Raw genomic sequence first — 17630 nt, 5'->3', positions numbered from 1 at the left:
CAGAGAAAATATTGGAAGTAGTTTCTTAGGTCCATCCAGAAGTATTTTCTGCAAATACCAGCATATGAGAGGTCATGTGTTTTTCTTTTTTTACACAAAAAGATGTATCATATACACAATGTTCTCCACCTTTGTTCTTTGAATATAGTTTGAAACTAATGCTCTATCAATACATATACGTCTGTCTCTTTTTAAACAGCTGATGTGGATTTCATTGTACGGATGTGCCACCATGTACTTAGTGCTTTATTAATAATAGAGTGCCTCCTCTTCTTTCTAGCCAACCGAATTCTGATTTTATTCAAATACTGGATGACAATATGGGTCAGGGATAGACAGCCACTCCCCACCCCCAGGAGCTTAATCTTGATTGTTGTAAGTCTCCGGGTAATTCCATTCTCCTTTCCTATGACTGGGTTAAAAATATACACAGGACAATTCTGGTTCAAGAGATACTAATCAAAGTCTCCTGGAGGAAATTTTGGAAAAATTTTGAGGCACGTGAGGGAAAAGTCTCCCTTTTCTGCCTCTGGACATCATGTGAGGCTACGACATTTGTAATTGCTGCAAACATTTTGTGACCATGGACAGAAAGCCGAGAGCCCCAGAGAACCTGAGTCAGACATGATTCTCTTCAGCTGCTGCAGTCACCAACCTTCCTCTATGTTTGCTTCTTGTGATTCAAGATAATAAGTGTGCTTATTGTTTAAGCCAGTATTAACTGTTGCTTCAAGTCTATTACTTGAAGCTGAAAACATCCCAAGTAATTTACCTCCTCAGAGGGCCCTTCCTCAATCCCCTAGATTTAGGGAATCCCCTAAATTTCCCCCTGCTATTCACTCCCTAGCGCCTGGTTTTCCCTTTCATAATGCTCAGCACAGGTAATTATTTTGAGAAACATGTTCATCCAGGTCCACAGCAGACAGTATGCTTCGTTGAGGGCGGGGACTGTGGCCATCTCATGAACCAGTATTAGCAAAGTGCCTGGGAAACAAACATAGAAAAATATCACACCAATTTTGTGTGAATGTGTGGAGGTGGAGGAGTATAAATATGTGGATATAATTACCAAAAGATCACACAATCAGTGATGGTTTTATTAAGATTAAATTATGGCTGAGTTCTATTTCTCTTTATAAAAATATCTATCATGTACAAGTGACATTGCTTCTGTCACATTATATATATATACACAAACATATACACATTATGTAAATGAGTATGAATATTAAAGAATATTAAAGCACCACAGGAATATAGGGAATGGAGTGGGGCTGTCTTTTTCAGATGCTCATGCACTAAGCTTATGCCCAGAATACATATGTGTATGTTGCACCTAATATGACTTTTTTCCCCTCCTGCAACTTGCCTCCCTTGGTCTCTTCTGAGAAACTATAAGTGTAGATCTGACTATAATTTGCTTTTGAGCACTAACTTCAATTTGGAGTGTCCCCTGCTTGTTAACCTACCAATAACAGTTCTCCACAAAAACTTTCTCGGAACTTCATGTTTTCTCAAAGATATAAAGGCTCCCTTCAACTTCTGGCCACAATTTCCCCTTGGCTAAATGGCCAATAACCAAGTTTTTACTGTAGCATATTATCTCAATCACATTTTTATGTGAATATATTCAATAGAAAACACTTTGTGCAACGTATAAATAATGATATAAATGACAAAGAGGAAAGTAAGGGACCACATAATAATATCCGTTGTACAGAAAGTACTAAATCACCATGTGTTTTCAGTTCTTTATCTAGCTGTGATAAATTAGCATTCATCCACACAAATTTATCTAGTTATTCTTGCAATATATTTACAAATTTCTGATTGAACTAAATGTGCTGCCTGTGATCCCAGAATAAAGTATTACTGGCTAGAACATTTGGTAATAGTGAAATTATGGTAAAAGAAACAACGAGTAAAAAGCAGTAGAGTCCTGAGGCTGGTTTATCAGCTACAAATGTCCTTCTTTCTTATTTTTGTGGTAACATCTTTAATTCAAAAGTAGTACTGACTTGGGCAGCCGGATGGCTCAGTTGGTGAAAACGCAAGCTCTGAATAACAGGGTTGCTGGTTCGATTCCCACATGGGCCAGTGAGTTGTGCCCTCCACAACTAGATTGAAGACAATAAGCTGCTGCTGAGCTTCCGAAGGGTCAGCCAGATGGCTCAGTTGGTTAGAGCATAAACACTGAACAACAGGGATGCCGGTTCGATTTCCACATGGGCCAGTGAGCTGCACCCTCCACAACTAGACTGAAGACAACGAACTGCCACTGAGCTTCCGGACCGGCAGCCGGATGGCCCAGTTGATTAGAGCACAAGCTCTCAACAAGGTTGCCGATTCAATTCCTGCATGGGATGGTGGGCTGTGCCCCCTGCAACTAAAGACTGAAAAGAGCAAACTGGACTTGGAGCTGAGCTGCGCCCTCCACAACTAGATTGAAGGACAATGACTTGGAGCTCATGGGCCCTGGAGAAAGAAACTGTTCCCCAATATTCCCCAATAAAATTTATATTTAAAAAAATGGTAGTACTGACTTTCAAGCACCCTTCCTAATCGGAAATCAAGATCATCAAAAATAATAGGAAGATTTTTAGTTATAATTTTTAATTAAATTTTTTTTAAATTTTAATTACTCTAACCCATATTTCTTATTTCTATTCATACTGGTTTTGCTATATTTTGGGCCTTTAAAGAATTCTTCCATTTTAGCTAAGTTGTTAAAATTATTGCCACAAAGTTGTCCATAATGTTACCTTATTTATTTTTTTGTCTGTAGGATGTTCCTTTCATTCCTGATATTGGTCATTAGAGTTTTCTTTCCTTCTCTTACTTGGGCTAGCTATAGCAATATCAATTTTATTAATCTTTTCAAATAACCACCTTTGGTTTCATTTACTTTCTCTACTTTTTAAACACTTTCCATTTCATTGATTTCCATTATTTCCTTCCCTTTACTTTTTTTCTTTTTTTGGCTTAAGATAGAAACTTAGATCATTGATTTAAACCTTTTTTCTTTTGTATATACTCGTAAGTATATGAAGTGTAAATTTTTCTCTAAGCACTGAATTAGCTCATCCCATATTTTGTATGTTATGCTTTATCAACTCGTTAAAATATTTTCTAATTTTTCTTTTTATGATTTCCTTTTTGAGCCATGACTTATTTAAAATATGTTACTTAATTCCCAAATATTTGTAGCTTTCCAGATATATTTGAGTTGCTGAATTCTACTTTAAGTCTTTTGTAGTCAGAGAACATATTCTGTTGAATCTCAACCCTTTTAAATATAGGCAGATTTGTTTTAGGGCCCAGTATATGGTCTACCTTGGTGAATGTTCCATGAGCATATAAAAAGAATGCATATTTTTCAAATATTAGATGTAATGTTCTATGCATGCCAAATAGATCAAGTTGACTAATAGTGTTTTTCAAATCTTTTATGTACTTATTTTTTTTTTGGTCTAGTTGTTCTATTAATTATAATAAAATCTTCAATATTCTGGATTGATTTATTTCGCTATTTAGTTCTGTCAATTTTTGCTTCATAATTTTGAAGCTCTTTTATTAGATGCATACAAATTTAGGATTGTATGCCTTTTTGATAAATAAGCTCTGCCCTTTTATTATCATGAAATGTCCCTCTTTATCTCCAGTAATATCCTTCATCCTAAAGTCTACTTGATCTAATGTTAATACAGCCACATCAGGGTTTTGTTTGGGGCTTTTCTGCTTAGTGTTTGCATGGTATATCTTTTTCTCTACTTTTAACCCGTCTGTGTATTTATACTCAAATTATATCTCCTGTAAACAGTATATGGCTGAATCTTGCTCTTTTTTAATTATCGAGATGGTTGACTTTATGACTCTCATCTTTCTATTTCTTTTCTATTTGTCTTTATTCCTCTTTTCTCCCTTTTTGTTTTTTAAAAAAATTATTAATCAAGTATTTCTTGGTATTCCATTTCCTTTATTGAATTTTACTTAAAATTTTGTTTTAATTTCTTAAGGGCTGCTCTAAGGATTACAATGTGCATCCTTAAATATCACAATTGTAACAGCCAGAGTTGAGCCACTAGATCTCTTTCAAGAGAACCTGTATAGTTGATTGACAGTCCCCAGCTAACAGTGCACCTTTGAATCTACGCTTTGTGTTCTCCTTGCTTGCTCCCCAAAACTGGATACAATGAGGGTTCTAGAACCTGGCCATTCTTGCCCAACACAGAACTTCCCTAATATACAACCTTTGCTTGGAAACTCTCCATCAACCTGGATGAGACTTTCTCAAAATGGTGCTGCCATGTAAGGCTCTTTCTACCCAGTCCTTTTGCCCCTCTCCTTGCACAGGTGTTAGGCCTGCATTGTGATGAGAAGGCTCTCCCCATTTGTACATCCTCCATCTTTGACCTTCACAGGTGCTTCCCCAATAAACGTCCGGCATATCTCATCTCATCTTGGCATGTGTTTCTTAGAGGGCCCAGGCCAACGCAGATGGTATGAGTAGTGGGGCTTTAGGACCACCCCACATTCACCTGGCAGGCAAGGAGCTCCCCATCCTGATTTGAATGTGGGATACATAAAGTCCCCGGCATAAGGTGTCCCAATTCCTAAAGAGTTCTCCCGTGGTGTCCTGGAGAAATGTCATGGTGGAGGGGAACACCCTTGCCAGTGTGATGTGTAAGGCACTTGAAAGATAGGGGAAGAACAATGCCTCCAAAAACAACAATGGACTTGGCTAGTTATTACTATGCTGTATTAATGACTTACAGAGAGATAATGAGAAAATAAGGGCGATTAAACAGCTGGTTAAATATGAGAGACACAGGGCCTCGTTGGTAGCTTATAAAGAGGTCTGCATCTCTTGGAGTAGAAAAGACGACACAACTGGGGAGCAGGCTCAAAGTGGACAGAGTTGCAGAGCTCAGAAGCATTTAAATGCTCAGCCACCTCAGGTCTGTTACGTTCAAATCAGGGCCCTGCTGGGGCCCTCACGTGTGGGATAGGAGGATCTGGGTGGATGCTCCTGAGATTTTGATCGTGCAGGTCCCTGAACTCTCAAAACTTGCAGAGTAGCCCATCCCTCTGTAATAAGAGCTAGCTAGCTCTTCTTCCGTGCAGGAAGACACTGCAAAAGCTTCTCCCTGACAAGGAAAAGGGTTCTTTCCTCGGAAGTTTCTCTAACTTCTCCCCTGGCTACCAAGATAATAACCAGTGTTAACTTCCAGCATAACCCAGCTGGGCCTGATATAAGATGAAAGAGATTACATCTGGAAGCAGCTTCAAGAATTAAATAGCATGTACTGGTAGGAGCCAGAGAAATACCCCGGGGACTATGAAGCTTGATCAAAGGAGCAGAAACATAAGACTCGATAAGCAAGATTTCACTGACTTGAGATTTAACATCCTGTCAAGGTCCCCATGAGATGAGGCAAATTTGCTGCTACAGTGGCCCCTAAAAGGCTGAAAAAATAATGAGCCAAGTGGAAATCCCTGAGTTGCCCTGGCAGATGGCAGGGGCAGGAGGAAAAAGGCCAATGAAAGTGGAGATGCTGGAATGAAAAATAAGTATACATCTATATTGCATGAAGCCAAAATACCTATCAGATTCTTGTCGCATGGCAGGGCCCGGAGGACACACAGTGACCTCAGTCATCAGGCATGTGCTGGTGAGAGGGGCAGCAGCATCACCAAGAAGTGTGGTGGTGGCTCTCTTCTGCGTGCTAGGACTGATGGCAGGAGCAGGGGTCACGCAGCTGGGCTCCTTAATAGGCTTGCAAGGGGATGATCCTCCCCTTTCCCAGTAATACAGGCTAGCTAGTGGCATTTCACTGCCAGAATCAAGGGGGCTACAATTATTGTAATGACTGGTCAGGTTGAAGGGGCAGTAAAGCAGACTTGACTTGACCTGCAGAGTGTAGAACATGGCACCCCTAGGGGCAAAACAGGCAGGTGGCCAACAAAGGTGCTGCTTACCATGTACAATCATGAGACGGCAACAATGGAGAAGCAGGTGGCTAAGGGCAGCTGAACCAATTGAAAAAAAAAAAATCACAACCTTTGTCCAGCTCCCCAACCTGAGCCAACTTTCTGATCCAAAGCCCACTGATGGAAGAAGTGACTAAGTCCTTAGAAGGAAGGATTCTGTATCACTGCAAGAAGTATATGTTGTAATGACTCCTCCCTCCCTCCAAAAGAACTATGGCCATTTATGTGGGTGACTGTATACTGGAGGTAATGGATACTCAAACATATTGAGGACTATTGGAAACAGGGTCTGTGCTCATACCTAGAAACTCAAAGCATCGTCTTGGCTTCCCTATTAGAGCACAGATTTACAGGGACCAGACAATAAATGGGGTCCTGGCTAATGTTCAATTTATACTGAGTCTACTGGTTCTGTGGATCCACCCAGTAGTCATTTCCCTGGTTTTCCAGTGTAAATTGGGATTGACACACTGGAAGCTGTATCTCCTCCCCACCACCACCACCACCACCACACTGACTCCTTGGCTTATGGGATAAGAGCTCACAGTGAGAAGGCCAAGTAGAAGACTATAACTGTCCTCCTTCTGGTCAAGATAGTAATCTAAAACAATATTGATTAGAAACGACAACAGCACAAGCAACAAAAGATAAAAACAGATACACTCAATATCATCAAAATTAAGACATTTTGTGCTTCAAACAACAACATTAATGTCAAAAGACAGCCCAGAGAAGGGGAGAAAATGTTTGCAAATCATGTGTCTCACAAGGAACTTGTAATCTAGAAATCTAAAGAACTATGACAACTCAATAACAAAAAACAAATAACCCAATTACAAAATGGGCAAAGGATTTGAACACACCTTTCTCTAAAGAAGATAAACAACTGGTCAATATGCTCATGAAAAGATGTTCAACATACTTACACATCAGGGAACTGCAAATCAAAACTATAATTAGTTATCAATTCGCACCCATTAGGAGGACTATAATAAAAACACAGATAATTGCAAGTATTGTTGAAGATGTAGAAAAATCAGAATCACATACACTGTTGGTGGGAATGTAAAAAGGTACAGCCACGTTGGAAAACAGTTTGGCAGCCCCTCATATGATCCAGCAATCCCACTTCTGGGTATATACCCCCTCAAATGAAAATCTATGTCCACACAAAAACTGGTACATAAATGTTCATAGCACCATTATTCATAATAGTTAAAAAGTGGAAAGAACCCAGATGGCCATCAACTGATGCATGGATCAATAAAGTGTGGTTATCCAAACAATGAAATATTATTTGGAAACAAAAGGAAATAAAGTACTGATATATGATCTAATGCAATTGAACCTTGAAAACATTATGCTAAGTGAAAAAAATGCAGACACAAAGACCACATATTGCATACCATTTGTATGAAATGTCTAAAATAGACAATTCTAAGAGACAGAAATTAGTTTGGTGGTTGCCTGGGGAGAGGGGCAGGTGTTAGGAGAAAAAGGGAAGTGACAGCTAGTGGGTATGGGTTTCTTTTTGGGGTGACGAAAATGTTCAAAAAATAATTTTGTGATGGGTTGCACAACTCTGTGAATATACTAAAGAACACAGAATTGTACACTTTGAGTGGGTGAATTATACGTTATGTGAATTATATCTCAATAAAGCTGTTTAAAATAAATATTGCAACCTCGTGGGAATGTCAGATATTAATACAACCACTAAAGACATAAAAGATACAAAGGTGGCTCCTATAATATGTTCATTTAATTCTTTAGTCTGGTCCCTACAGAAAGCAGATAGACCCTGGAGAATGACTATATATGCAAGCTCAACGTAATGGTCCCAATTGCCTGCTGGTTTCTGGACACAAGGAGTCCAGAGTACTCGGGTGGCAGCTGTAGATGGGTTTGATGGGACCTGTACTATGTGCCCTGGAAAGAGCATGGTCTCTTTGAGGACACAGACCTAGAATTCAGCAGAGCCCAGAGTTCCAGGGATGAGAAGCATGCCGTCCCCCACTGGGTTTTTGGGGATGATGGTAAGTAGGGCCACTCCTACTGCACTAGTTTGTTCCTGGGTCCATGTATACTTTCTGTTGTGAACACAGCCTCAAATTGAGGTCTCTGGTTTAATAAATAAATTGGCACCTTATCTTTGCACAGTATTGCGTCCATATTAGTGCTTGGCCATTATTTCTTCAAATATTTTTTCCCACCAATATCTTTATCCTCTTCTGAGACGTCAATGATGCAAATATTAGACTCTTTTAATATGGTTCACAGGTCCCTCAGGCTCTACTAATTTTCTTTCAATCCTTATTTTCTGTTCTTCAGATTAATTTCTATTGATTATCTTCAAGTTCACTATTCTTTTTACTGTTACTCCATTCTGTTATTAAACTCATACAGTGATTTTTAAATTTCAGATGTTGTATTCTTAAGTTGTAATATTTCTATTTCATTCTTTTTTATGGTTTCGATTTCTATGCTGAAACCGTCTGTCTTCCCATTCATTATAAGAGTGTTTATGTCATGGAGCATGGTTACAGTAGTTAAAAAGCTGCTTTACAAGGTTTTACTAATAATTCCAAAGACTGGGTCATCTTGGGACTGGAATTTATTGATTGTCTTTTATTTTACAGATTGGTCATATTTTCATAGTTTGTTGTATGTAAAATAATTTTGGATACATTTTGAATATTATGCTTTGAAACTGGATCCTGCTAAAATCCTTACTAGCTTTACAGTTGTTTATAGCATCCGGTTAAGTTCAATGCCCTATTACAGCATCATGGCTAAAATTTGAAGTGTCAATATTTTTCTTTTAAAGTCTTCAAAAAAATAAAAATAGCTGAATACCTCTTTAATGCGATAAAAAATGAAAAGCTATGTTTAATGGAGAAAAGCTGTATCTATTTTCCCATTAAAATTAGGAATAAGACAAATAAATATTCATCCCTATAATGATAAAACATTATTTGAAATGTGCAAGGCAATGACATTAGAAAAGAGAAAAGAGTAGGAGGTACAAAAAAAACTTCAATATGTTGAAAACATATGCTTCTAAGAAAAACGCAATAAAATATGTAAAATAATAATAAAAGTGTTAATAAATAAAAAGCTCAACCACTTGGGAATTGTAAAACTCTCACCTAAGCAATAACTCGTGCCAAAGAAGCAATCAAAACCAGAGGTTATCAAGTCTGGAATTTACTCTAGCGAAAGTAAACCAGAAATTTAGCTTCATTTTTCTCCATATGATTATTCAGTCGACTCAATACCATTTCCTTAAGAATCCAAAATTTCCAACTGATTTAGAATGCTATTTTTATGCCATACTAAACACAGTGGGGGAGATCCTTCTCTAAACAAGAAAAACCAGAAGCATTCTAGTTGGTGCTGTTGGCTGGATCTTCAGTAACAGCTTCTCAGATATTCGCTTTTGCAATTTTTTTCCTTCTAAGTCATTTTATTAAAATAAAACAAAACAAAAAAACAACAAAATAAATTCCTTCAAAAGTGGAATACGGAAGAGTAGCTCCTGTTTTCCTGACTGAAATTAAGTGTGGCACCATAGAGGCTGGTGTTTCAGTAACAGGCAGCTATTAATATGTCAAATGCTGCTAAAAACACTAATAAGATGAGATTAGATGAACGTGGTACCATGGAGGTCACTGGTGACCTTAGCAAGAGCAATTTTGTTCGCATGATACAGGTGTGAGTTAGATTAGAGGGGGTTAAGGAATGTATCAGAGAAGCAGAAACAACGAGGACAGGCAACTCTTTCAAGAATGTTGGTTATTCAGGTGAGCAGAGAAATGAGTCAACAGCAAAAGGGGAATATGAGGTCAAGGAAGAACGTTTTAAGGATGGAATACAAATGGGAATACTGGTATATATCAGTATTACTGATATGTATCTCTACCACCGCTGGTAGGGTGTTGACTCTGGTCTCAGTAAGGACTCTAATAGCCACGAGATGTTCTCAGAATGAGGGGCCTGAAATAGCTGCTGATTGGAGTTTGCACTTCTGGTATAGTGAGACAGTGTGAGGAGGACAGTAGGAATGTGCACGAAGGGTGTCAAAGAAGAAATGTATCCACTTATTGGTAGGCCCATATCATCTCTTGCGTGGATTAGTCTAGTTAATAAATGACTGGGGAGACACAAATATTGCATCCTCTTTAAGGGAAAACACCAAAATCTGCTAAATTGGAATAAGACTACCATATAGTCTCCAAAACAAAATTAAATTAGAATAAGATAATTCCAGATTTAGAATCATATTTTACCTCTTCATTAACTTACATGTTTTTCATAGCAAGATAAATGGTTATCTTGGGGATATCTAGATTTAACTCTTTTTAAATTTTTTAAAATGTTGACAAATTCTTATAAGATACATTTTAGAATATTATAAGTGAGAACTTATCATTCTAACCTACTGAGAAAAAATTTTTGATGTTTTAATGAAATAAAATGCATACTTACCCTGAATAATATTTCTTCATTCCATTTTGGATTCAAAGTCTGAAAAACAATAAACATGGTATCACTAATTTTTAATATTTTGTCATATATAAACAGTATATTTAAAATTTTTTTGAATATTTCTAAGTCTAACCTTCTTAATGGTTTTCGTTTGCACACTTGTTAAAACTCCATTCATTGGGTCATATAACGTCACTCTCACATAAGGATCACTGTTAGAATTAAAAAAGAAAATTAATTGCTGCTTATTCCCAAAATCAGATTACTCAAAATATAAAAATCACAGAATTTTCCTCGTTAACAATTTCTACAATTATTTCCTACACTTAAAAGTAAGGGTTCCGGGCCGGCCCGATGGCTCAGGTGGTTAGAGCTTCATGCTCCTAACTCTGAAGGCGGCCGGTTCGATTCCCACATGGGCCAGTGGGCTCTCAACCACAAGGTTGCCAGTTCAACTCCTCGAGTCCCGCAAGGGATGGTGGGCTCCGCCCCTGCAACTAAGATTGAACACAGCACCTTGAGCTGAGCTGCCTCCCAGATAGCTCAGCTGGTTGGAGCACATCCTCTCAACCACAAGGTTGCCAGTTGGATTCCTTGACTCCCACAAGGGATGGTGGGCTCCGCCCCCTGCAACTAGAAATGGACCTGGAGCTGATCTGCACCCTCCACAACTAAGACTGAAAACACAACAACTTGAAGCTGAACGGCACCCTCCACAACTAAGATTGAAAGGACAACAACTTGACTTGGAAAAAAGGCCTGGAAGTACACACTGTTCCCCGATAAAGTCCTGTTCCCCTTCCCCAATTAAAAAAAAAAATTTTTTTAAAGTAAGAGTTCCTTAGGCAAGGGTAAGTAATTATAGTAATTTTTGTACCTTGTTAAAAAGCTCAAGTACCATGTTATTGAAATAGAAAAAGAACTAGAAAGAAAATCTTTTAGTCACATTTTAAATGATTTCCAACCTTTTTAGATTTTTAAAATTTTGTTTGATTTTTTAATATAGTCTTTCTTTTGGGTTAAGATGGTTAATTCAATGATTTTCAAGAACTAACTTTGCAAGACCTCAGTTTGTTCCCAGTTATTTCATGGGTATAAATGCTTTTCACATGAAATTTCACAAAATGCTTTCAGTTCAAAATAATTATCTGTCATAAAACGTCTTCTACAAAAAGACCTGGAGAAGAAAAATCAAGATTTTTGCCCATTTTGAATTGGCCTTTTATTGTATTATTACTGAGTTGTAAGAGGTCTTTATATAAAGTGGATTAAAGGCCTTTGTCAGATACATGTTTTGAAAATATTTCCTCCCCATCTGTGGCTTGCCTTTTCCTTTTCTTAACTGTGTCTTTCAAACAACAGACGTTTTTAATTCTGATGTAGTCCAATTTAACATTTTTCTTTCTTTTCTAGTTCATACTTTTGGAGTCCTATTCAAGAATTCTTTATGTAACCCAGTAGAGCAAAGATTTTCTTCTATGCGTTCTTCTGGAAGTTTTACAATTTTTAGCTCTTACTAATTTTCTATATGATATGTGATAAGGAACGAGGTTCTTTTTGTTCCATACCACCAGTTCCAGTATCATGTACTGAAAAGATTATCCTTTCTCTTGAGTTACCTTAACGCTTTTTGTCAAAAACCAACAGACCATATATGTATGTATTGTGTGTGTGTGTGTGTGTGTGTGTGCGCCTGTATTTCTACACTTTATTCTATTCTATTGAACAATACCTTTATCTATTCTTACGCCAATGCCACGCTGTCTTGATTACTATAGCTGTGTAGTAAGTCTTGAAATTAGATAGCATAAGTTGTACAATTTTGTTCTTTGTTTTGGCCATTCCGTGTCCTTTCACTTTCTATAAGAATATTGAAATTTGCAAATATCTTCTCCCATTCAGTTGGTTGCCCCTTTATTTTATTGATGGTTTCTTTTGCTGTGCAGAAGCTTTTTAGTTTGACATAGTCCCATGTACTTTAGCTGTCCAAAATATATGAGGAACTCATAAAACTCAACAACAAAAACCAAACAATCCAACTAAAAAATGGGCAGAGGACCTGAAGAGACATTTCTCCAAAGAGGATAGAACAGACAGCCAATAGACATATGAAAAGATGCTCAATATCCCTAATCATCAGAGAAATGCAAATCAAAACCACAATGAGATATCACCTCACCCCAGTCAGAATGGCTATCATCAACAAGACAAATAATAACAAGTGTTGGAGAGGCTGTGGAGAAAAAGGAGCCCTCATACACTATTGGTGGGAATGCAGACTGGTGCAACCTCTATGGAAGGCAGTGTGGAGGTTCCTCAAAAAATTAAGAATAGAATTACCATATGACCCAGAAATTCCTCTCCTGGGTATCTATCCAAAAAATCTGAAAACATTTATCTGTAAAGATATATGTGCTCCAATGTTCTTTGAAGCTTTATTTATGGTGGCCAAGACATGGAAACAACCAAAGTGTCCTTTGAAAATGATTGGATAAAGAAGATGTGGTATATATACACAATGGAATACTACTCTGCCGTAAGAAAAGATGAAATAGTGCCATTTGTGACAACATGGATGGATCCTGAGATTATTATGCTAAGCGAAATAAGTCAGACAGAAAAAGTCAAGAACCATATGACCTCACTGATATGTGGGATATAAAACTGAAAGCAACAAAGGAACAAGACAAACAAATAAAGAAACAAAAACTCAAAGACACAGACAATAGTTTAGTGGTTACCAGAGAGTAAGGGGGGTAGAAAAGGGTAAAAGGGATCAAACACATGGTGATGGAAGGAGAACTGACTCTGGGTGGTGAGCACACAATGCGATATATAGATGATGTATTACAGAACTGTGCACTTGAAACCTATGTAATTTTATTAACCATTGTCACCCCAATAAATTTTAATTTAAAAAAATATTGAAATTAGCTTATCAATTTTCTCCAAAAAAGCACACTGGATTTTGATTGGGATTGTGCCAAATCTAGTCAATTTGGAGAGAAATTACCACTCTAACAATATTGAATCTTCCAATCTATGAACATGGCATATTTATCCATTGACTTTGATCTTCAATTTCTCTCAGCAATGTTTTCTAGTTTTCAGTGTACACTTCTTGCAAATCTTTTGTTAAACATATTTCTAAGTTTTTTATTTTTATGCTATGGAGCTATGTTAATGGAGATTTTAAAAATTTATTTTCCAATTATTTATTGATAGGATATAAAAACATAACTGATTTTGGTACAATTACTTTGTATCTTGGGGCCTTGTATTTTATTAGTTCTAGCAGTTTTTTTGTAGATTCCTTAGGGTTTTCTATGTACATGACCATATCTGCAAATAAAGTTTTCTTCCTTTTCAGTCTGCATTACTTTTATTTCTTTTCCTTGCCATATTACATCACTTGGACATTCAGAGCAGTGCTGAATTGAATATGAGAGCAGACAACTTTGTCTTATTCCTGAGTTTAAGTAGAAAGCACTCAGACTGTCCCCACTGAGTATGATGTTAGCTATAGGTTTTTTCACAGATAATCTTAATCAGGTTTAGAACATTCCGAAATGAAGAGTTTCTATTATGAATGTGTGTTAAATTGTGTCAGATGTTTGTTCTGCTTTTATTAAAATGATCATGTCTTTTTCTTTTATTCTATTAATATAGTGATCTACATTGATTAATTTTTCAAATGTTAATCCAATCTTGCATTTTATTCCTATCTTGCTGTGAGTTTTTATCATAAACTGGTGTTTTGGATTTCATCAAATGCATTTTTTTCACCTACTGAAATGGTATTTTTTTTCTTCTGTACTATATTAAAATGATGAATTGATTTAAAAAAAAAAAAGTTGAACTTTGAATTCTTAGGAAAACTCCCACCTGGTCATATATTGTTATATATTGTTTTAAAAGGTTTTTCAAGTTTTCTATTTCTTCTGTGCTTCTTTTTGGTAATTTGTGTCTTTCAAGGATTTTTCTATTTCATTTAAGCTGTGCATGATTCTTTGTTAGTATGAAGTTGTGCACAACGATCTCTTTTCGTCTTTTTCATTTCCATAGTATCTATAGCAATGCCCTGCTTTCATTCCCACTATGGTCATTTGTTTCTCTCTTTTGTTCTTGGTAAGTCTAGCTAGAAGTTTAAAATTTTTATTGATCCCTCCAAAGAACAAGCTATTGATTTCAATGATGTTTATTTATTACTTTCTATTTTCTAGTTCACTAATTTCTGCCTTTATCTTTCTTATTTTCTTCCATCTACTTACTTTGGAATTAATATGCTTTTCTTTTTCTAATTTGTTAAGATCAGAATTCAAATCATTCAGACCTTTCTCCTTTTCTAAGTTAAACATTTTAAAACCCTAAATTTCCCTCCAAATATTACGTAAGTTGCACCCTACAAATTTTGATATTACAGTATTTTCATTTTCCTTCTGTTCAACGTATTTTCTAATTTCTCTTGTGATTTCATCTTGAGCCTATAGATTATTCAGAAGTGTATTGTTTTATTTCCAAATATTTGGGTTTTTCTAGATATCTTAATGTTATTGGTTTCTAACTTTATTCCATTGTTATCAGAGAACAGCCTGTATATAATTTCAATCTTTTCAAAATTCCTGAGACTTGTTCTATGGCTCTACGTATGGTTTATGTTGGTGAATGTATGATGTGCACTTGAAAAGAAGGTGAATTTTGCAGTTGTTTGAGTTATTGTTTTATGGCCCAACATATTATGGCAGACAGACTCTAGGGTAGCTCCTATCATCCCCACCTCCTAATGTTCATGCCCTTTGTGTTACGCAACTCTTAAATGTGGGAAGGACCTATGAATTCTAACCAATACATTATGACAAAAGTGACAAATGTATGCGATTGCATTACATACGAGTAAGATTGTAACCCATCTTTCTAGGAGACTCTCTCCTTTGATAGCTCTGAAGAACCAGGCTGCTAGCTTGTGAGCTGCGATATGAAGAAGGCCATGTGGCAAGGAACTTAGGGTGGCTCTGACTGACAGCCAGCAAGAAACTGAAACTCTCGGTCTGGCAGCCCCCAAGGAACTGAATGCTGTCAACAACCACAACCACATGAGTTTGGAAGTGGATCCTTCCCCAAACAAGTCTCAGATGAGGCCATAGCCCTGGCCAATACCTCGATTGCAACTTTGTGAGACATGGAAACAGAAGACCTACCTAAACCATACAGGGCCTTCAGACCCATAAAAATATGAGATAATAAATGTGCATTCTTTTAAGCTGCTAAGTTTGTGGTCATAATTTTGCAGCAATAGGTAAATAATACATGTATGGGTTATGCTGGTGAATATACCACGTGCACTTGAAAAGAATGTGTATTTTGCAGTTGTTAGAAATAGTGTTCTTCAGGTCAAAGCTGTTCATAATAGTGTTCAAATTCATGTTTTTGTTGATTTTTTTAAAATCTAGTTATTCCACCAATTTCTGAGAGAGGTGTTAATGTCTCCAACTATGATTGTGGAATTTTTTTAATTGTCCCTTTAATTTTGTCCAGTTTTTTTTCCCCCATGTATTTTCAAGTTCTGTTAACAGGCACAGACAAATTTATGTTTGTTATATCTTCCTGATGAATTTATTTTATTGTTACAAAATGTCTGTAAATAATTCTTTGTGTTGAAATCTATTTTATCAGATATTAATGTATTCACTTCAATCTTTTTAAGCTTACTGTCAGCATGGCACATTTCTTTGCATCTATTTTATTTCAACTTACCTATAACTTCATATTTTAAGTGCATCTTTTATAGACAGCATGTAACTGGGTCTTGTTTTACAATTCATTCTAACCACCTCTGCATTATCTTTACCTTAGTCCATTAAAGTTTAATATAACATTAGGTCTACCTAATTATTACATTAGGTCTACCAATTTATTATTTGTTTTCTCTTTTTCCCCTTCCTCCCTACCCACCCCCCGCTTTTTTTGATAATTTGTTCTTCCTTTCTTGGCCTTCTGTTTATTTTACTTTTTCAGGGATTTCATTTAAAAATGTCTATTGGTTTTCTTTATCTATAATTCTTTACATTATTTTTAGTAGTTATTATCTAGGTATTACGATATATACCCTTAATTTTTTTATTCCACTTACATTTAATATTGTGGCACTCTACTAAACAGGTCCATAATCCACACCACCCCTGTACTTTACACTATAGTTGTAATATACTGTGTTTCCCCAAAAATGAGACCTAGCCGGACAATCAGCTCTAATGCGTCTTTTGTAACAGAAATTAATATAAGACCCAGTCTCATTTTACTATAAAACCAGGTATGATATAATATAATATAATATAATATAATATAATATAATATAATATAATATAATATAATATAAATACCAGGTCTTATATTAATTTTTGCTCCAAAAGACGCATTAGAGCTGATTGTCCAGCTAGGTCTTACTTTCAGGGAAACACGGTATAGTCTATCTGCATATAATATAAATCCTGCAAGATAATGTTTAAGTTGTGATTTAAACAGGCATAGGTTTTATTTTTGAAAGTTAAGATGAAAACAACAAAAAGTCTTTTGTATATTCCCAGATATTTACCATTTCTGATGCTCTTTATTCCTTTCTAAGGATCTAAATTTCTACATTATCCATTCTTTTTAACAGGAGGAACTTCCTTTAGCTTTTCTTATAGTGCAGGTCTGCTGATAACAATGTCTCATAGTTTTGTTTTATCTGAAAATGTCATTATTTTGTCATCATTATAAAGGATATTTTCACTCAATATAGAATTCTGGATTGAGTCGTTATTCTATTGCTCCATTTTCTTTTGACCTCCATAGTTTCTTATGAGGTCAGTCCTTAACTGAATTATAGTTCTCAAGGATGCAATATGTCATTTTTTTCTCTTTCTTCAGTGAAGATTTTTCTTTATACTTGGTTTTCAGCAGTCTGACTACTATGTGCCTCAGTATGTTCAGATTAGTGTTTATCCAGCTTGGTATTTTTGGATACTACAGAGTTGTAACTTTCATCATTTTGAAAAAAACTGGCAATTATTTCTTCAAAATATGTTTTGCCTCATTCTTTCTCTCTTCTCTATTTCTAGGATTCTAATTACATTTATATTAGACTGTCTGATATTATCAAACAAATCCCT

General features: G+C 36.2%; 1 protein-coding gene across 4 annotated transcripts in view; it reads right to left on the bottom strand.

The window, feature by feature from the left end:
- Nucleotides 1-17630, bottom strand: part of NEDD4 (NEDD4 E3 ubiquitin protein ligase) — a 113423-nt gene that overhangs the window by 76809 nt on the left and 18984 nt on the right. For all 4 annotated transcript variants that reach the window (XM_019732304.2, XM_019732300.2, XM_074327712.1 and 1 more), the window contains 2 exons: nucleotides 10613-10691; nucleotides 10480-10518 (listed from right to left, as the gene is read on the bottom strand). In XM_019732304.2, coding sequence (XP_019587863.1) covers nucleotides 10480-10518; nucleotides 10613-10657 — 84 coding nt within the window. In that variant the 5' untranslated portion in view covers nucleotides 10658-10691. The remainder of the gene's footprint in view (nucleotides 1-10479; nucleotides 10519-10612; nucleotides 10692-17630) is intronic.

Source organism: Rhinolophus sinicus, linkage group LG03, assembly GCF_036562045.2.
Source record: "Rhinolophus sinicus isolate RSC01 linkage group LG03, ASM3656204v1, whole genome shotgun sequence".
NCBI lineage: Eukaryota > Metazoa > Chordata > Mammalia > Chiroptera > Rhinolophidae > Rhinolophus > Rhinolophus sinicus.
This window is presented reverse-complemented; position numbering and strand designations above follow the sequence as displayed.